This window comes from Lichenostomus cassidix, chromosome 12 (genome assembly GCF_008360975.1).
Source record: "Lichenostomus cassidix isolate B80296 chromosome 12, HeHo_3.0, whole genome shotgun sequence".
Taxonomy (NCBI): Eukaryota; Metazoa; Chordata; class Aves; order Passeriformes; family Meliphagidae; genus Lichenostomus; species Lichenostomus cassidix.
The window spans coordinates 16460254-16481395 of record NC_139493.1 but is presented as its reverse complement, the minus strand read 5'-3'; the positions used below and the strand labels follow the sequence as shown (position 1 = coordinate 16481395).

General features: G+C 54.6%; 1 protein-coding gene across 4 annotated transcripts in view; it reads right to left on the bottom strand.

The window, feature by feature from the left end:
* Positions 1 to 21142, bottom strand: part of BSN (bassoon presynaptic cytomatrix protein) — an 89429-nt gene that overhangs the window by 7403 nt on the left and 60884 nt on the right. For 3 of the 4 annotated variants that reach the window (XM_085072949.1, XM_085072950.1, XM_085072953.1), the window contains exons 4-5: positions 7975 to 8469; positions 220 to 6891 (exon numbers count right to left, since the gene is read on the bottom strand). In XM_085072949.1, the coding sequence (XP_084929075.1) occupies positions 220 to 6891; positions 7975 to 8469 (7167 nt within the window). The remainder of the gene's footprint in view (positions 1 to 219; positions 6892 to 7974; positions 8470 to 21142) is intronic. The other variant, XM_085072951.1, reaches the window with a different exon arrangement.

Here is a 21142-nt window from a genome sequence, read left to right as displayed (position 1 = left end):
CCTGCCTGCTGACAGGCTCATGCAGCCAGTGGACCTCCAGGGCGTCCCTCCAGCTGCTGGTATTGGCACACATGTCTGTGCCTTCTGGCTGCCATCAGCCGCCGCAGGGAGCTGGCCTTTTGAAATATTAATTGCCACAATGCCAATGAAACTGAAATGTCCCGAGGTGCCTCCCAGGGCTGTTCCCTGAGGGGAAGGTTGTTCCCTGTGGTGACATACCTGTGAGCTGGGGAGCAGCGGGTGTTGGTAGAGGGAGAACCTGTCCTTGCCAGCCTCCTCGGCAGTAGGGCTGATGGGCTTGGGGTCAGACAAGGAGCGCTGCATGGTCTTGATGGGGCGAGGCAGAGTCTGCTGGCGCTGGGCTAAGTCGGTGGTGAAGTGCTTCTGTGGGGGGACGTGGGCCTTGTTCAGCCGCTCACTGGTGGCAAAGGAGGACTCCAGGAGGCGATGGGGGGACAAGGGGGAGACGGGTGAGTAGAGGACCTGGGGAGAGCGGGGTGGCTGTCGGGTCACCAGCTGGGAGAGGGATTCGGCTGGCAGATGGGACTGGTAACCGATTTCCAGGGGATCTGGCTTCTTCTTCTCAAACTTGCCCAGGGTCTGCTGCCGGACAGTGTGGGGGTCCAGGGGGCCTGTGCTCACTATTTGGAGGTTGGTGGAGTAGGGTGGGATGGTGGTGGGCACTGTCAGCTGTGGGACCACGATGCCAGGTTGGGGAGCTGGTTCTGGCTCTGTCTGGCAGGCCAGGCTCTCACCCCGCTGCGTCTTCTCTGGGGCTGAGATGTACTTCACGATCTCCACTCGGGGGTCATGGGTGGTGATGTGAATGGAGGGGGAGACGCGGAGGAGTTGGTCAGGTTCTGTCTGCACCGAGCAGTCACTGATAGTCTGGATACCCACGCTGGCTGTGCGGGTTGTTCCATCCGTCTTGCCCTCAGCGCTGGCCTCAGCATGCCGTGAGGCCCTGGAGCGCCGGCGGCGCACGGGCTGCTCCCACTCCCCACTGTCCTCCTCGTCTGTCTGCACACTGCAGTCAGCACTGCGCCGTGTCCGCCGCCGCCGTGACAGCATGTACCGCTCCTCACCATCCTCATCATCCGTCTGCACACTGCTGTCCGCTGTTTTCCGTGCCGCAAAGGTCTCCTTCTCGTAGGCATCCCGCAGCCGCGGCATTGAGTTCCTCTTCTTAATGCCCCGGCCAGGCTCCCAGGACTCCTCAACTTGAAGTGACATGTCTGAGGCCGAGCTGCTGAGTGGCCGCTGTGGCACAGGGTAGCGGGGACCGGCAGGCCCCTCTGGGGGTGTCTGGCCTGGTGGGGGCCATGCCTGTCCGTTGTGTGGCAGCACCCGCGGTGCCTCAGCGGGCCCCTCGGGTGGGCGGGCAGCGGGCTCCATGGGAGTGGGGAAGATGGTCTTCTGCCGCTTCTGCTCCTCCAGCTGCTGCTGCAGCTGGTGCTGGAGTTGGTGGATGTGCTCAAGCTGGAGGCGCTGCTGGGCGAGCTGCTCCCGCTGCAGCGCTAGCTGCGCATGCCGCTCCTCCTGCTGCTGCTGCAGCACCTGCTGTTTGATGCACTGCAGCTCCTGCAGCTCCCGCTGCACCAGCAGCTGCTCCTTCTCCCGGTGCCGCTGCAGCTCTGCACGCTCCCGCTCCAGCTCCTCCTGCAGCCGCAGCTGCCGCAGCTTCTCCAACTCCACACGCTCCCGCTCCAGCTGCAGCACGTGCTCCTGCTGCTTGCGCTGACGCTCCTCTTCCCGCTCCCGCTCCTCCCGCTGAGCTCCATCCAGTGTTGGCTTGGGTGCCGCAGCCACTGGCCCGCTCTCCTTGGGGGCTGCTGGTGCTGCCGGCGCCTCTGCACGGGGGGCAGCTGGTGGCGGCTCTGCTCTCTGCAAGCTACTGGCGGGGGCGGCGGGGGCAGCAGGGACAGCGGGGGCAGTGGGAGCAGCAGGGGCTTTGGGGGCAGGAGCAGCTCCCACTGCTGCCGGTGCTGTGCTGGTGACAGGCTTCCCCAGATAGACGGGTGTCTCCATCACAGAGGCTGCTGGGGCCGGCCGGCTTGGGGCTGGGTAGCGGTAGAGGCTCTGTGCTGCCAGTGGGACACGGGGGGTGACAACTGGCAGCCTGGCCAAGCTGGCCAGTGGGACTGCTGCCACACCGCCTGGGCCATAGGGTCTATACATCCCACGCAGCATTGGCCGCAGCACCGAGGCTGGCTGGGTGGTGATGGGCAGCGTGGAGGCAATGGGAGTGTTTATGGTGGAGTAAATCATGCCGTCGGCTGCCCGCACGGTTGCGGTGGAAGGAAGCATTTGCCGGATGGCGCCCAGGCGGACACCAGGAACATTGTACTGTGCCAGGTTGCTGAATCCCTGCCGTCCCTCGGGGAAGGTAGGGTTGTACATCCCGCTGGGTTTGGGGGGTACAGGGCCCTGCTGCTGAGCTGCCAGCCCCCCTGTGCCCCCCTGCCCAGTGCTGGGGCCATAAGGGAGCACATCAGGGCCATTAGCGTGCCGGCCCCCATACTGGTCCATGGAGTTGAGGGCAGCACACATACGGCTGATCTCACGTGCCGTGGTGGCACTGTAGTGGGCCAGGCTGGACTCCTGGAAGCTGGCCAGGTCCCCCCGGTGTGAGAAACGGTAGTCGGAGTAGAGGTTGGAGGCCGAGCTGTACCTCCGCATGGGGAATGGGTGGCTCAGCAGCTCTCCCGGCTGGCGGAGGTCAGAGAAAGAGCCATACTGCAGCCCCTGGCCCAGGTAACCCCCCTCAGCAAAGCCCACACTGTAGGAGTGCTTCATGGTGCTGAGGTCCACAGCAGCATCGCCTGCTGGGGCAGGGAAGGGCTGATCCCCCTTTGTGTGGTAGTAGCTCATCCCAATTTCTGAGAGGTTCGTGTCCGACATGGAGGAGTAAAGGCGTCCAAAGGCGCTGGCTGGGTAAAATTTCTGCTCCTCGTAGAGTGCAGGTGCTGGGGCTGGCTGCTCCCGGTAAGGGAAGGTCTCTGGCAGCTCTGGTTCTCTGGTGCCATACATTGGCCCACTGGCTTTCCGACCAGGCATCACTGCTGCCTCCCCAGCTTTCTTCTCTGGCATCTTGGAGGTGGGGTTGAAAGCGCCGGTGCAGCTGCCACCAAAGGGAAACTTGTAGACCATGTCACAGCAGGCCACCTGGCTCTCCGGCTTCACACCCGTGAGGTCCAGAACGTTGGCTGGCACCTCCTCCTTCAGCACTTTGGTCACTGGGCCAGTCGCTGCCTCCTCCATCTGCACCATCATCACCTGGGATTTCTTGCCACCCAGGGCAAGGAGAGGGCTCTGGGTCTTCAGCTCTACTGGCACCGCCCGGTACACCTCTGATCCTGGCTCTGGCGGGAAGGACTGTGGGAGACCACCAGCATTCTGTGCCCCACCAGTCTGTGTGAGGAGCACATCCTTTTTCACCATCTGACCCGGCATGCCATACCTTGCAAATTTGGTCTGGGGGGCAGCGGTGGGCTCAGGCTTGCCACTGGCCACCCCACTGGCTCTGACAGTGGCTGTCTGGACACCCTGCTCCACCTGCTTCACCGGTGCCAAGCACACTGGGCTCCCGGTCCCCTGCCCAAAATCCACACGGCTCTGGAATGGGTCTCCATAGACTACAGGTTGCTTGGACTGCGAGAGGATCACGGGAGAGGCAATGGCCAGGCCAGCAGTGCTGGCTGCTGCAATGATGGCGTGGGGCTGCTCCTGGGCATTGAGGTTGATTATCAAGGGCTGGATGGCTGTGGACTGCCGGTTTGGGATGTGGTCCAGGGTGAGGCAGTACTTCCTGGCCTCGGTGGCCAAGGAGGTGAGATCCATGCCTTGATCTGTTATGATGATGGGGGCAGACTTCAATGCGGTCCGTAAGTCCACAGCATTGCTGCTTGGCACCTTAGGCCCTGGCTCCACCCGGGATGTGCCGGGGATGGAGGAGATGCGGCAGAGGGAGATGTTTTCCGCAGGGAGTGCTCCCCAGCTGTACAGCCCTGTGATGCCATCAGCGGCTGAAGTCACAGCAGGTGTTTTCTGGGCATGGTCCTTCACCGGCTGTGCCCTGATGTAGGCACCTGCTGGCTGCTCTGGCTCTGGTGTCTGGGTGTAGCCATGTGCCAGCAGCTGCCGGCTTGGCCTGGTAGGGGACGAAGTGGGGGACGTCAAGGCGCCGGAGCTGACTGGTTTGGTTTGGCTGGCTGCATCGGCTGCCAGTGTGATCACCATGAAGGGGGAGTCCTGTGAAGAGGCCTGCCGGGTCAGGCGTGGTGAGCCCGCCCGGTGCGGCGTCTGAGTCCCCTGCGCCACCATGGGGGAAGAGGTGTCTGGGCCAGCACCAGCAGCAGAAGGACCCTCATATGAGAGGACGGGGCTCTGTGTCTGCGTGGAAAACTCTGCTGTGGCCTTTGTGGTGCGGGTGGGGCTCTGTGTGGGCGAGGTGGGTGAGAGTGGAGGGCTGGAGCTCTTGAAGAAGGTATATGTCTTGGGCAGTGTGGGCTTGCTGTCGCTTGCAGCTGGGAGCTTCTCCCTGGCTGTCTGCACGCTAATCTCCACTGTCCTGGTTCTGCTGATGTCCTCTGTCTGTGAGCCATAGCTGACAGTGCTCTTTGATGGAGTGTAGCTTCTCCCAGCTATGGATGGGGCCTCTGGAGATGGTGAGCTGTAGCTCCGCAGTGCACTCCCAGGGCTGCCTGCCGCTGTCGTCACCGTGCTGGTGCCTTTGCTGTAAGAATAAGGAGTGGTGGCAGCCTTGGATACTGGGCTGGGTGCTGCTGCCGGGACACTCTGGAGCTTGGCTAGGTCTTGTCCCTCTTTTGCAAAATGCTGGGTGACCCGGACATCAGGAATAGTCTTGACGGTGCTGCTGTCAGAGCTGGCAAAGGAGACAGGAGCAGAGAGCTGTGTGGGGCTGGTGCCAGGGGTGAGCGGGCCACCGTTCTGCTTCAACAGGTCAGCATAGGCACTCTCAGCATTGAGGAAGTGCTTCTCCTGGTACCCCTCCACCTGCCCCTTCACCTTCTTGCCCTGCTCGAGGGCCAGGTCAAAGGAAGAGGACTGGTGCATCCTGGAGATGCTCTGTGAAGTCTGCAGGATCTCCTCGTACACTGCTCCCGCCTTTGGCAGGGCACTGGGATAGTCGGGCTGGGAGGGGTGCGTGAGGCTGCTGTCGTATCGGTACTCCTCACCATATTGGTAATCAAAGCCGTTCTGGCCCTCAGTACTGCGGTAGCCAACCTGCTGGTAGGTGCTGCTGTAGGAAGAGGCTGGCTGGGCCTGCTGGACCTGCTGCTTCTGCATCATCTCTGCCTTCCTCATCATCTCCTCGTAGGCTTCCTCGGCACTCTTCAGGGGCTTGCTGGTGGGCTGGCTGGTGCCACTCTCCACCTTCTCTGTCGGGGAGTACAGTGACATGAAAGTGGGCAGGTTGTATTCACTGCCTGACTTGTACAGCTTGGAGGTCACGGCATCAAAGCTCTCTGCCTCAGAATCGATGGAAGGCGAGTACTCGGAGCAGGAGGAGCGGTGCAGTTCCTCCATCTCGGCCGCCTGTCGCAGCTCTTCTGTGGGGGAGGCGTCCTCAATGGGGGAGAGATTGCTGGGGGGGGTTTTGGAGCGCTCCCTCCTCCGCTGTGCCCTCAGCTCCTCCTTGTCGCGCTTGGTCTTGCGCGCTGTGCTCCGGATGCGCTGCTGCTCCACCTCCCTCATCTTCTCCTGCTCCCGCAACAGCTCCTCTTCCTCCCGCATCTCCTCCTCCTCAGATGAATCCTCAATGGTGGGCAGCAAGGGGCCGTGTGAGCGATGCCGAGCCTTCCTCTGCTGCTTTACCTCCTCCAGCCGCTGCCGGCGGCTCGGGCTGCTGTCGCTGTCCTCTTCCAGTGAGGAGATGGAGGTGGGTGAGGTGCCTGAGGTGTAGCTGGGTGTTGTGGCTGGCAGGGTGGAGGAGTATTCGCCCCGGGAGCGCTCCTCGGGGGAGCCTGTCAGGCTCTCCATCTCCAGCTCAGGCTCCCGGTCCAGACTGGCATCTGGCTCCTGGGCAATCTCCATCTCCCGGCCGTAGCCAGTTGTGCTGTTCAGCTCAATGGTCTTGAATCGCCGCAGTCCACCCTGGGCCGTGCTCAAGTCATCACCCTCCACTGCCTCCACCTCCTTGCTCTCCTCCGTGTACATGCTGCTGGCACCATGTGGCAGGCGCCGCTTGGCCGATGCTGGCTCTTTGCCCTTCTCCGCCTCGGTCTTCTGCCCAGCTTTGGGGATGCTGTACTTGGTGCGCCCATAGCCTGCCTCCTCTTCTTCCTCAAGATTGTCCTCCTCAGCACTCATCTCCAGGATCTGTCTCCGCATGAACTCCTCATCAGTCACCTCTGCCTCCTGGTCTTTGGGCCGGGGGGGCACTGGGGAGAAGCCCCCCTCACTGCTGTCCTCCACATAGTCATGCCGCAGCTTGCTGCCAAACTCATCTGAGGACTCTGCACTCTCCCGACGCTCCCGCTGGTTGTCCCATTCCTCATCCTCCTCCAGGATGTCCTCCAGCTCCTCGTCTGAGTCAAAGGCTTCCGGAGTGATGGAGAGGTACCGTGGCCGCTGCTGTTGCCGCTGGTCCTCCTTTGACTCTGTGCGGCTCTTGCCACGTTCGGGGGACTCTGTTGGTGTGCCCCGGCCTTCCAGGAGGGGCCGCATGCTGCTCTCCAGCTTGGTGAGCTCGGAGGGGCTGGGGGGGCTCTGCCCAGCCAGCCCAGTGGTGCTTAGCTTCTCCTCCTCCTGCTGCACCAGGCCAGTGATCTCGCTCTGTGAACTGGAGATGCCATCAGAGGAGTAGCCAGTGTCGCTGAGGCTCTGGGGACTGCGGGACAGGTCTGGGGGGTAAGGCTTGCTCCCGTCCTGCAGGCAAGAGAGAGCACAGTGTCAGTTTCAGGCAGCTCCAGAGCTGCTGCTCCTACTTCCCCCCAAACTCTTTCCCAAGGAGCACACAGAAAGTCTGGGCACTACTGGGAGCCAGCCTAGCACAAAGGCTGGGGGCTGCCCAGTGTCCCCCAGTTCAGTGGCTCATCAGCAGCTCCTCTGTGCTAAAAAAGGCAGGTGACAGGGTGTGCTGCAAGCAGGGGATGGTACAGCAAATGGTCTCAGGGATAAAGACACTGGGGGACTAATAAATATGTTTAAAAAACTGGGTCCCCAGTCCCCAAGGCACCCTTCAGAAGCAGGGCTGCCCCCAGGATCCTTGTTAGATGCCAGTAGAAATAAAAAGCCCCTTTAATTGGCTTGACAATTAGGCAGTATGGAGGACAAGCCTCTGAGCCATGGGGACTGTGCCATCACACCCAGCCCTGGTGCTACAGGCAGTACTTGTCACCCTGCCAGCACAGAGGCACCACTGACAACTTGATTTGGGGGCCACAAGGAGCATCTTTCCTGGGGGCTGCACAGCAGTGAGGGGGACAGCCATTCCCTCCTGGCTAGTGGGGACCTTCTGCCATGTCCCTTCCCCATGGGAGGCTCTGCTGGCTGCTGCTTGGATGGATGCTTGTGGGGGAACACCATCCCAAGGCAGCCAAATGTTTCCCCAAATTGTTTTGAATTTTAGAAAAGGTGGGATGAGCAGCTTGAAAAACACCCACTGCTGCAACGTGGAATGTTGGAAAATATGTTTTCCATTTGACATCAAATCCCAATTACCCTTATATTATTTTAAAACAAATCCAAAGGCCAGAGATGACCTGAACTATCGCATTATGCCCGAATAGATGTAATCCTAATAAAAAAGAAGGCAAATACTAGCATACTGCCATGGAGCCTGTGAAGGTCCTAAGGCATTTGGGAGTGCTGAGGCAACAGTGTTTGGAGCCTAGTGTCCCCCAAAATATCATTTCCCAGGGCAAAAGGCCTCGACAACATGGTTTGTGCTCTAACTTGGAATAATCCTCCCCATTTGTGGGCACAGCTGCTAGCAGAGGCACAGCTCACCTCTTGCTCCTTTGCCCGCGGTGCCTCGGGGAGTGCCCGGCTCTCCTTGCTCTCCACCTCCGGTTTGGGGGTCATGCTCTTTCCCTTTGGAGTGATGCTCTCAGGAGCTCTGGAAAGCTCCGGGGCAGCTTTGGGCAGTGGCTTGTCCTCTGCCGGCACCGGGGGCTTCTTTTCTGCTGGCGCTGGGGGCTTCTTCTCTGCTGGAGCAGGACTTGGGGTCCTGCTCTGCTCGGCAGCCCGGAGGCTCTTGGCAGGCGAGGGCTGCTGCTCAGGGGGTGCTGCTGGCTCGGCAGGGGCAGGTGCTGGCGTGGGTGCTCTCTGCTGCTGGCCGGCGGCAGGCGGCTGGTGCCGTGGGGAGCCAGTGGACGGCGGCTGGTGCCGTGGGGAGCCAGTGGACGGCGGCTTTGGGGTAGGCAGTGGCATTGGGGCAGGGTCACCAAGGCTCCCTTCGAGCAGACGCTGAGTTTGGCAGTTCAAGCACAGCCATTCGTTCTTCTGCAAAAGAGTGGAAGAAAAAGTCTTGTTGAAATTCTGGCAGCTTCATCCCAGAAGGGAACTCATGGAGGAGCTCTGCTGATGGGACACATGGCAATGGTGCAAAGGACTCGCCCCATCCAAACCAAAAAACCAGCTGTAGAGGGGTGTGCACCATCATAGCCATACCCTGCAAACCATCCACATCCAGCTTCAACGCACCCCTACCCTTGTCCAGAACCCAGATTTCCAGCCAGAAGGACCATGGCTGCGGCACAGGGATTGCACACACTCCCCCACAATCCCTCAGCATCACCAACTCTTTAATTCTCCAGCCTTGTGGTATTTGGGTTTTAAGCGAAATTAAACAATCAAAGGCAGATTACTACCATAGCTTAACATTTCTCAGCTCCATACAGCTCCTCTCTTGCTCCGATTTTTATTCTTTGATACAATAAAGGTTTAATAGCATAATCATAACACTTATGGGTCTATTTTTTTAGGTTAACAAAAATACTGGGTACACAAGTATGCCAAAATTTCCCAAAGATATTACCCAAAGTACACGCTGTGCAGGAAAAGAACAAGACAATCTCGTCTAGTGAAATTCTCAGCAAGAGCTGTCGTTTTATGGCCTGGAAAAAGCAAAGGCAAGCGGGGCTGCAAGTGGCAGAGAGCCCGCAGGGCTACGGCAGGGGCTCTGCATTAAGAGATCAGAAGTGCTTTCCTCCCCCGGGTTGCCCAAGGGCTATTTTTACCCACCCAGAAATGTCCAGGAATAGGGGCCTGATATTTCCTTCCCTTTAGATGTTTCAGCATCTTAAATCTTTTGGTTTTGCTGCTAACAGCAGAATATGCTCCAGGTTCTTTTCCCAGACTTCTCCTTTGCTGATCCATGGCTCCAAAAGCTCAGGGTAGCCAACCTCAAGGGGTGGCTGGCCCTGAGGAGCTGTCACGCTGTCAGAGGGGTGGTCTTGGTCTTCAGCTGGACCAGCCTGGGGCCAAGGCTGTGAACCAGCTGTGTCCCCTGGGGCCACAGAGGCCATGGTCTGCCTGGAGAAGATAAGGTTCATCAAAATGACATTGAGGGAACAGCCTCAGGTTGCACTAGGGGAGCTTTAGATTGAATATTAGGAAAAATTTCTTCACTGAAAGGATTGTCAAGCACTGGAACAGGCTGCCCAGGGAAGCAGTAGAGTCACCAGACCTGAAGGGATTTAGAAGATGTGTAAATGTGGTTTCTAGGGACAGAGTCTAGTGGTGGGCTTGGAAGTGCCAAGATAATCGTTGGACTCCATGATTTTAAGGGTCTTTTCAAACCTAAACAATTCCATTATTCTACTCTATGACTCTAAATCCCATACCTATGGGACAGTAGCATTGTGGCAGCCGTGTCACCTACATTCCAGGAGTCTCCAGGTTATAATGAGATGTTGGAGATGCCTTGCAGCTGGTGGTGGCCAGGAGGAGCAGGGCTTTCCCATGGACACTTCTTCACTCCTGCAGCAAACCAGCCCAAGAGCAGTCATCTGGCCCACGCTCTCCAGGGAGCAGAGGGGCAGGAGGGCTGCTCCTGCAGGGAAGGGGCAGGTGTAAAACATTCTCCCACCCCCAGCACCCTGCGGCAGCCCCTCCTCTTCACACAAACATCTTAAGAATACATTAGGGCTTTGGAGGGCCATAAAAAAAATCCCTTTCAGCACGGTAATATTTAATTACTGCTTAATCAAAGAGAAAGTCTAATTAAGGGGCGAGTGCAACCTATTGTATCTTAATGATTGCATTTGTCTTCTTTTATTTCAGAACTCGTTCCCCTTCCCATGCCTCTGAATCAGATCTGCTCACCCAATTCTGCTGTGTAATTATTCCAGACCACAGAAGGACTGTGTGACACAAACTGAAACCATGCCTCATGGAAATAAGCGACCTTTCATTTTTCGTTCAGGAATCCCATTTTCCTTAGCCAGAGCTCCCTCCCTAATGCAGACAGTGAGGGGAAGGCACAATGCACAGGGGATGGGCTGGATGTGCCAGGGCAAAGTTCAGCTCAGCTCCTGCCAACACCTGTCTGCCACACCATCACACCAGCTCCCAGCATGATCCTCAAGGAGCAGGAGATAAGCTCGCCTTGAACTACCCAGCCTGCCTCATCCAGACTCTTAACTCCCTCCCTGAATGGGGCATTGCATATCCTTGTGATGTCCCAACCTGCCACACTGTGGTGACTGAGGAGCTCTGCATTGTTGTTGTGATGGCACAACTGCTTTTGCACTTCCAGGGAAAAATTCAAGCCCATGAAAGAGACCATGGAAGGCCAACACTGGCCACCAGGTACCAACTGCAGATGCTGAGTGCCAATCAGATCCCATTCAAGGAGGTGACTCTTGTGCCCATTGAGAGGCAGGTGTCACTGCAGGTGTGATCTCATCAGCACAAGGCTTAGGGCTTCTCCACAACCAGACAAGCACAGTACTGACCTATTCCATGGGGATGCCAGTCCCTGGAAGTGTTCCTGGTCAGGCTGGATGGGGCTTTGAGCAACCTGGTCTAGAGGAAGGTGACCCTACCCATGGTAGAGGTGTTGAGATAAAGGTCCCTTCCAATGCAAACCATTCTATGATTCTGGGATCTGATGTCTCTGCAGGTTGATCTGAGCCGCCTCCCTGAGGTTCCTCCCAGCCATGGTTCCACTGCCATTCCTCTAGGCAGCTGCCCCAGTTTGAGCAGCTCACCCTGCCATCCCACTCTCGTAGATGTCACAGCTCGACTCTTCATGGGACTGCACTGGGAAGTGGATAAGGGAACAATCTCTGTTAAAAATAGCCCTGCCAAAAAGATTGTGGAGCTCCACTCTGAAATGCCCCTTGTCTTTCAAAGCAGGCAGGAAGGCCTGGGTACAGTGGGAAGACAGGAACCAAGGAAGGGCAGGCAGAGGGGGTCCTTAGGCTTTTCCAGCTGTGAGAGGTGCCAGCCAAGTCCCAGAGACACTCAAAATGAGAGACTGGCATATGCTGAGTTTGCATTTTCTCTTACTGACTTTTCCTTCAGCACCTCTGGGGTTTTCCATGCCAAAGAGATCCTGGTGGCAGTCCAGCACCCTGTGCTTCAGTCCGAACCCCTGTGGAAAATCACTGTGTGGTTATGGTAGAAAAGTAGCAAAGGGATAACTGAATTTTCCCGAGCTGTGGGAGAGCCCCATTCCTGTCACACCCAGCGCCACGTGGAGCTGTGTGAGCACAGACCGTGCTGCAGCAGCCAGCGCAGCATTTGCCATCACAACCCGCACTGGCTGCAGTGAACACTCCAGCAGCAGCTGTGAGCTGCCCAGCTCCCACATGCACACAAGGGAGAGAGAAATCCTGCCTGCGGCAGCTGCAGGAAGGCAGAGGCAAGCAAAGCTGCCCGTGCCAGTGGGAATGCCTCCGGTAAACCATTCTGAGCTCTTGGTTCCATCTTTAAGAGACCTCTGCAGCCCCATCAACCCCAGCACTGACACCTGTCATGTGTCTGGGGTCTAAGTCCCAGAGACTCTGTGAGGAGTAGCTGAAGCTGAGGCACCTCCCAGCCTTGTGCCAGTGCCCCACGCTCTGCAGGTGACAAACGATCTGATCCGTCCCTCTCCGGCAGCGTTATCAGCTCGGTGTTTGGTTATCCCACAGCACCTCCGCTCCCTCTCAGAGGGACTGGCTCTGAAGCAGCTTCCTCCTCCATATAACTTGGCCTCAGGCATTTCCCAGAGAACACAGCCAAGGGGATTAAGCTGCCCCTGAGAAAAATGCAAACATTCGAGGAAAGGCTGCTTTGCTAACAGTTTGTAAATCCCCATTGAGATTAACCAGATCCCACTAAGATAATAATAATTAGGCTGTATTTAGTGCTTTACATGTACAAACCCTTGGTTGCCCAGGAAGCCAGGGTGCCCCTTGCTGGGGCAGAAAGTGGGTAAGGAGCTTATGGCAAAGGCATGGCAGCTTCTGTCTGAGTCTCTGCACTTAAAGATGCTGGAAACCTTGGCCCTGATCAGGACTGGGATGAGGCCTTGCTTGGTACTGAGGTTTGCTGACTTAGAACTGCTGTGGTGGTGGGCACAGGGGGGTTTAACCATGTGGAGCACAGGTGATGGGGAGCTGGGGCTGATGAAGGCTTTGGCACGCAGGGAAGATGGGCAATACTGCTGGGATGCAGAGCAGACTCCAGGAGGAGGATAGCATCAATAATTAAGAAGAGGGATGAAACCAAAGTGCGCCTGAGATGCCATCTGAAATGAAGAGGCATGGCATGGCAGGGCACACTGGAACGCAGCCAGCCTGAGGCAGGGGAGTGAGGGTGCTGGGGGCTGCCCAGTGCAGCTGGTTGTCAGCTTACAGCCTTTGAGGGTCCCTGCCCTGATTCCTCGGGCTCCCTGCCTTCCTTGCCTCCAAAGCATTGGGATTTGCAGAGGAGTTACAGAAAAAGTGGGTTTCTGGAGAGACAATCTGTGCTGGTGTGGTCATAAGAGGCAGGACAGAGCCCTGGGTTCAGGGCACAAGGGACCGAGGGAAGGCAGCTTCGTTAAAGGCATCGTACCTAAGTGGGAATGACCATCCCAGGTTTCAATTGCACACCATGCAAGCAGCATCAAAGGATGCCAGATGTGGCCACAACTCCCGCTGACTCTGCTGAAGGGATGGCAATTGCTGTGCCGATGGCTGCTCCTGCTCCCTCCTGGGATGCGAGGCGGGGTGGGTGATATGTGGGCTCAGCACTGGGGACTGCAGGCATGCGGGTGCACCCAGCCTCCCTGGAGCTCCGAAACTGGCTGGCAGGTGGCCACAGCCACACTCACCAACCTCCACCAGGTCTTACCCTGCAATTGTTTTAATTTACTAATGGGCGACAACAAAACTGTAATTAACTAAAATAGAAGTCTTCCTGCATAATTCTGGTCAATGTTACCACTTGGCAAGTTAATTAAATGCAGAATTCCCCCAGCGCTGCTGGTTTTTTTTAATGATGGAGTCAGAGAGCTTCAGCATCACAGTTGCACATGAATCCTGTTCAGTGACTTGGAGGTCTGAGAGGTTTGGTGGGAGCCAGGGGTGCCACAGCCCTCCCAGCTTCCCCAGGTGGCCCCTGGCTACCAGTCCCACCATCCCTATCAACCCCCAGACCCCTTGCTGCAACCTTTCTGGTGCCTGGAAGATGCTCAGCCATGGTCTTCATCCCCATGCAAACTGCTCCCCATAATCTCACCCCTGGGACTCTGCCCAGTTACTTATGCTCTACAGTATTATTTTACACAATCAAAACAGTATCTATTAAAATACTGGGACAAAAATCTGTACAAAATAAGATAAGCGGCATGAGGTATAAGTATCTCACAAGCCAGATCTCATCTCCCAGCATTAAAAGCAGTGAATCTCACCAGAATATTTCATTTATTTGCTGACAAGTACTGTGCAGGGCTCATCACTGTGACAGATGGATGCCTGGAAAATATGGAAAACACTTCTGGTATCTGAATCAAGATCCAAATTAACAAGAACCTCATAAAATCACTTCCCAGGCCTTCTTCTCAGCCCCACTTGCAGGAAAGCTCCCTTTAGGAGGGCTCCTGACAACCAGACTCCTTCCACACACCCTCCCACAGCAGAAATGGGGGCATCTCACCGTGTGATCCCAGTTCCCAAGCACTCTGCATCCTTGTGCTAAGAACACTGCAGCTCTGTTCGTGCTGTGCATGGTTTTTAGCACACTGTTAAAGGCAAGGGACTGAGTCATGCTTGATCACTGGCTGCCAGGGCTGTTCCAGACCCACCTTGGGCAATGCTGAGGGTCTGGCTGGCAGGTTCCCCACCTTCTAAGTGTTCCTGTGACCTTCCCCTCTCTCGGCCAAGATGCTCTCTCTGCCAGCTGCCTCTCCCTGGGCAACCCCAGTGCTCACTCATTTCAGATGCCACTGCCCGAGCACTGGTCAATACTCAGTCTCCCAGCTGAACTCTCCAGAGCCCCTCCAAATCCCCTCCCCACACCTTTGCCAAGCACCTTTGACTGAGCTGCCACAGTTTTGGGAGGCGAGGGGCAGGTGCTGACCAGTGCCAAAGGCTCTTCTCTGGGATTCTTGATTAGAGAGGGGAGTATGTACACCATGGTCTGACCAGGCCATGCTCACAAAGGGTGCTTTGAACATCACATGCCATCAGCAGACAACCACGGGCCTGGTTTTACCTCCGCCCCAGCTCTTATCTCTCCTAGTAGGCTGAGGCAGTGATGGGATTTGAAATGAGGGCAAGGAAACAAAACTGCGCTGTGACGGCGGAAGCACCAGAGATCAGGAGGAGAGATGGAGCACACGCAGGAGGTGCTTGTGGGATCTGCATCTGTGGTGGAACAGATCAGAGGGGATTCAGGTTCCCCAGTACCAGGAAGGGACTGAGAGCAAGGGAAACTAGGGGCAGTGGGCAGACAGGGCAGCCCTGGCGACAGCATGGGGTTGTGTGTCCCACACCACCATTGACAGCAACCTCCAGGACAGGGCAGAAAGTGTGGGGTACTTTATTACCCTGATTGCACCTTTTTTCCTCTAAAACCACCTCAAAATCCCACTCAAGCTAGATGCAGAACTGTCAGCATGTGTGCTTGCTAACTGCAATGCTGCTTCTGAAGCTTAGCATCTGTGTAGATATAAATATATACATATATAAAATCTGTAAACAAAAAAGGAGCACTAAATGGAACTCCAAAACAGTGGTAAGCAGAGCAGGTCATGTCTCGAGCCCAGCGGCCACACTCTGATGCATGCCAGGCTGGGGGAGCAAGCAGAGCTCCCCATGCATCCTTCCCCCTGCCTGGCTCCCTCACCTGCAGAGCCAGTGCTTCCCCAGTGTCAAGCTATGGGCTCCCACGTCCATCTGCAGGGAAAGGCAGAGAGGGGACTGCACACACCTCGGGCAGCTGAGTCTCCTCAGCTGCCAACTGCTCCACACTAATTGACTTCATTACTATCAACTGGGCAAGTATTAGCGCAACCCCAGGCTCACAGAGCAACCTCCCCGAAAGCCACCACAGTTATTTCAATCTCTTGCTATATATAGCATTTGACTAAGCAACCCAGTGATGTGTTTTCCAGCAACAGACTATTCTTATCTGTTCCTGTGGCCTGTCTCGGGCTGATGGAGCTGATGGCCCCTCCTCAGCTCTATTTTAAATGTGTGTGGTGTATTGATGGCCTTCACACCGCAATAATGTGATTAAAAGCAGCACAGGGTAATGAGCTCGCTGGGATGAGCTCTGCCTCACAGGGCTTGTTTTCCGCCTCCCATCTGCTCCACTTCATCCCTCCTCTGTGCTGGGACCTCTCTCAGGTGGAAAATAGACACAGAAATAGAGGATGGAAGAAACTGCACACAATGGCTGAGCACTGTATCTACTGTCAGCGTGTTGGGAGGGAAGGGAAGGACATGGGCAGAGGTATCTCCCAGTCCTGGCTCTGTGATAGCCGCAGGGAAGATGATGTGTATTGCACCAGTGCTCCTTCCCGTCCCCAAATCTACCCAGAGGGGACCTGGAGCAGGAGCAGGCTGTCAGCTCCACAACCCACCCCCTTTACTGGTGCTATGGAAAGGGGAAGGCAAGTGGAGATGGGCAGCCGGATAACAGACAGGTGCTGAAGTGGCCATTGCAGTCCTGTTCCTTGGCTCTCCCCTCCCCCTGCACGTCTCATCCCAGGGATTATGCTCCCTGCTCCTGGCTGCAGTAGAGATGCACCAGCCCTCCACGGCAGAGCCTGAGGGTCAGCAAAACAGCTCCCATGGGGCTCACAGCCTCCCACCCTGCAGCTCGACACTCCACATAGCCAGCAGAGGATTATTCCAGCTGAAAGTCTTTGACTGATGAGTAATAGCAACGCTCCCCTCTGCTTGCCTTCGAGGAATAGCTGTGCTCCTGCCAAGTCCAGCTTATTCCACTGCAGCAGCCGATGGCCAGGCCACTGAATGCTGCCACGCCACGGCAAAAGCAGCGTGAGCCTCTGCGGCTGTAGGAGAGCTGCAGATATGGTTGTCACCACCATGGCCAGCCTGGACCACCTGCAGCAACTTGCCCAGCTGCAAACCCCAGTAGCTGTGACCTTGGGTCAGGGCATCCCATCCCAGGCAGTACCTCCTGCGGCAGAAGTGGAGGTGGAATCATAGAATTATGGAATTGTTTCAGTTGGAAAAGTGCTCTAAGACGGAGTCGAACTGTTAGCCCAGCACTTCCAAGGCCACCACTAACCCACGTCCCAAGTGCCACATCTGCATGTCTTTTAAATCCCTCCAAGGGTGGTGACTCTGCCACTTTTCTGGGAAGTTTGTTTCAGTGCTTGACAACCCTTTCTGTGAAGACATTTTTCCTAATATCTAATCTAAACCTCCCCTGGCACAACTTGAGGCTGTTTCCATTATTCTATCACCTGATATTTGCGAAAACAGACCAACCCCTCCTGGCTAAAATGTCCTTTCAGGCAGCTGTAGAGAGTGAGAAGTTTGCCCCTGAGCCTCCTTTTCTCCAGGCTGAGCTCCTCTAGCTGTTCCTCACAGTACTTGTGCTCCAGACCCTTCCACAGCACTGCTGCCCAAACTGGCAGTAAATGGATGGATTTTTTGTGGTGCTGACCTGTGAACAGGTATCCTGCTCTGCTGTCTCCTGGGCTGTCCCATTGCCCCCAGTCAGGGTCCTTCCCAAACTTGGCTTGACAGAAGCCGAGGTAAATGCTACCCGTTTTTCATTTTATTAGGAACTATGGTGTTAGTCAAGCTCAGACTACTTTTTTGTATTGTTATTTCACTGTTGAACCCCAAAAATTTTATTCCACAGTGCTGGGAAAGCAACTCACCTTGACTGACCCAAATGCCAGGGGACCAGTTGGACAACCTGTTTGGGTTGTCTGGCTGGGACCCCAGAATAAAGCCCTGGCTCTAGCATCCAGCTAAAGCTCCCACAGGCAGCAGCTCCCACCTTGGAAGCATCTCATCACCTACATCCCTGTGTGGCTGTAGCCATGAGCCATGCTGCCCCTGCTTATCCCTGGCCATCTTCCATTCCCTCCAAAATTAGGGCAGCTGCTGTGGCAGGAAGCACCTTCTGTATTTTTGGAGCTTTAAAAAAAAAAAATCCTTTTTGAACAGCAAGAATGTTTCTAAGTCAAAGGATTTAAACTATTTTGCAATCAAGGAAGCGTATTTCCAAGCGAGCCGATAGCAAGAGCCTGGGTGCTGTGTGGGCTGTGTGAAGGGGCTGCTAAAAAAGGGTACACAGCTGTCCAAAATTTGGAAACTGGTGCTTTTGCAGAATATTTATAGACATCCCTCCCCACTCAACATATTTCCTTCCAGTTCATTAGATAAAAAAAATTAAATAATCAGTAGGATATTGAGGGGAGCACTTTGATGCTTTTGGCTTGTCTAAAAGCCACAGCACCAATTCCCAGGGCTGCAGGTGAGCATCCATTGCCCTGGGAATAGCCTGCTGAGCAGCGGTGTTGCTGCCATGCTCCTGGACTAACACAGACATCCAGCAGCAAACCAGCTGCCTTTGGGAACAGGAAGCAGAGATGTCAGCTCCCAGGCAGGGCAGTGGTAGTGGAAAAGAACGTGAGTGGGTTTACCTGGAGATGGTGAGATGAGACATGGAGGCCAATCCCCAACCTCCTCCAATAGGACATCCTCTCTGTTACTATCAGCCACTCCCACCTGTACCTGGTCACCCCTCAGCACTTTGGTCCAGATTTCACATTTCACCCTTGATTTCCCATAGTTGTCACCACTGGGCAGCAGCATTGACACTCATTTATCTCTGTTGTTATTTCCAATCTGGATGTGCACCTGTTTTTCCCTGGCCATTGGCTATCACCACACATCTTCTGCTACCTTGACCATTACCTGATGTCTCCTTCTGCAACAAGCAGGTGGAGATAAAACTGCCCCTGGCCTGGAATGGACTCAAGATGGAGCATCTTTCCAGAGGAGTGGGAGAAATGTAATGTCCAGGCTGGACACTTGGAGGTGCAATGATGGGAGGTGACACATGAGCACGCACTTATTATTTAAGAGAAAGGAAAATAGAAGGAGCAAGAGAGCAAATCTGATGCTGAAAGCACATTTCATTTTCCTTTTCACTGAGCCTTACTACTCCTCTCTGTTTCATTTCAGAGAAAGAGCTAAATTAACTACCAGCTCAGTTCCGAGAGACTGGATCCAAATGGATGAAGAATTAAGAAGATTTTCAGTTCACAATAAAATCCAGCCAACGGTATTAAAGCAGCAGAGGGTTTGGTCTGGTTTTCACACATTAGCTATGGCTGTCCCAAGGACAGCAAGCTCCAATTTTCCCATTTTGCTCCAATGTGACGTTTATAGAGCTGTCTGGATCATTTACAGTCATTGCAGACCAGACTAGGATGACCATCATCTAACCATGTTGAAGAGAGGAATGTGGCTCTTGTCCTCCACCATGTCCAGGCTCCATGTCCCTTCTCACCCACACACAGACCAGTTGTTCCCAGTGCACCCACCCCAAGGACCCTGCTGGGCTCTGGCACTGTGAGGGATGCACCCACTGAGAAACTGCATCTTCTCAGCAAGCTCCAGTACCATCCAGCACAGCTCCCCATCCAGCACCCAAACCTACTAGCACTGAGCCAGAAGTCTACTCTCCCCAGCTGATAAAGAAGTAATATATTGTTCATTTTTGTCTGAATCGATCCGGCTGTGCATTGTAATTTACTCCGTGATCGGGTACTCCTTAACGAGATTTATCAGCCTGCCAACCAGCCTTATCTTTAACAGTCCCCATTATCAGGATGTATTTCTCAGCCAAGGTTAGCAGCAGCAGAAGCATCTCTGAACACCAGCTGCATGATAATAATCCCAACAATAACGCCCAGGAGATGTGCAGCAGGTCCAGCAGAGCCTGTATCTGGTCACCATGGACCCCCAGTCCCATTGCAGCAGGTGTGACAGAGGTGCAAGGTGTTCCCCGTGGCCACACCGCTATTTCATGCACACGTTTGACGCAGTAACTGTGTCTCCTCAGGAACCATTTGAACCCGCATGGGGAAGATTTCAAGTTTGCAACAAAAATAATGCCTGCTAAGGGAAACCTGGCCAACTCTACAGAAAACAAATATACTATTCTGTGTGTTTTTCCAACAGAATGGAAGAAAATCTAAGAAAAGCTAAGTTTATCAGAGGAGTCTTATTTAACCAAAACCTTCTTTTTTCATAGGCACTAGTGTTGACTAAAATATCCAGCCATCCAACCAGTAATTTGCTGCATCTGATAAAAGCAGATTCAAGCTGTCTGATTGCTCTCTTTTAAATTGCAGAGAGCCCCAAGTGTCTATCAGCCACTCATTTCTAAACCAGAAGAAAATCAACATCTCTGGGAGCTTCAGCTTCCTCTCAATATAAGCTGCTCAGTTCCCTGTCCCCCCACCACAAAGCACTTCAGCAGCAGCAAATGGGGTTTGAACCTCTTTCATGATCCCAAGGGATCATTTTCAAAGCATGTTGAGAAGCCATCAGTGGTATGGCTTGGCAGCTGAGGACATCACAAACCAGTGTCCTACAGTACCTGCACATAAAGCTTTCCAAGCTTTAAAAATAGGTATATTTTCTTATAGTTTCCTACGAGACAGCCCTATGGTCGCAGAGACCAAAACCCCCCACATGGAGGCGGCTGAGGGTACTGAGGACTCCAGTGCTGAGACCCACGGAATCCCTCTTCTCACGGTCCTTCCATGGTGAGTAGATGCATCATTAGAGGAGACACCTGCATCCATGATTTTTGCCCTGAAATGCATGTGTTCCTAGAGGACTGGATGCTTTGGTTTCTGTGGGCAGTACTTGACCACATTAAATGATTGCTGCTTCAAAAAAGCCCACACACTCTGCTCCAGGCTTCAAGGCTGTGAGTCCTAATTCCAGCAGCAGAAATATTTTAATTAAATGAACTACCTCTATGGAATAAATCAAGTGATAAGCTTGAAAAATTAACTCCCATAATCTTTCATGCTGCTGTGCAGGTCAATAAACTATTACAGTAAAAGGCTGGGAAACGTTCTAGAAACATGAGTTGTTACAAAGGAGATGGATGAGCCATTTTACTTCCCAAATTATACACAGCAGCATCTTTCCACACTCATGCTACTCTGTCTCCCATCCCCTCACCTGTTGCCCACAGCAGAGCTGGAGTGGTACGGCCAGCATTTCCCACCTGCTTGGGTACAGTTCCCAGTCATCCTCCCTAGAAACACATCCCCCGTCCTCACCATCTGTCCTCATCTTGAGTGTTTCCTGACTCCTTACAGCCCACATTTTGGGCATTTTGATGGAGTCAGGAATCATGAGCTGCCTACAGAGGGATAATGTGTCTTGGTGGGGCCATTGCAATTTTCATCATCTTCAGAACTGATTTTAAACTTAAGATTCTTTTGAAAACCACCTTATTTAAACTTAAACTTTTGTTAGGAATAACTGATAGCCCCCCAGCCAGCATGGGGTGATTTGATGGTGACCCTGACCTGGATGGATGCTCCCAACAGTAGTGCCCAGTCTCTCTGCAGCCGGGAGGTAGGAACTGGCTACAGATGCTGGGGTGGAAGAGCTGAGATTTTCCATCTCAAGAGTAAATGCAGCAAGAATGAAGCTGAGAAGCCAAAAGGAAATGAAATGGT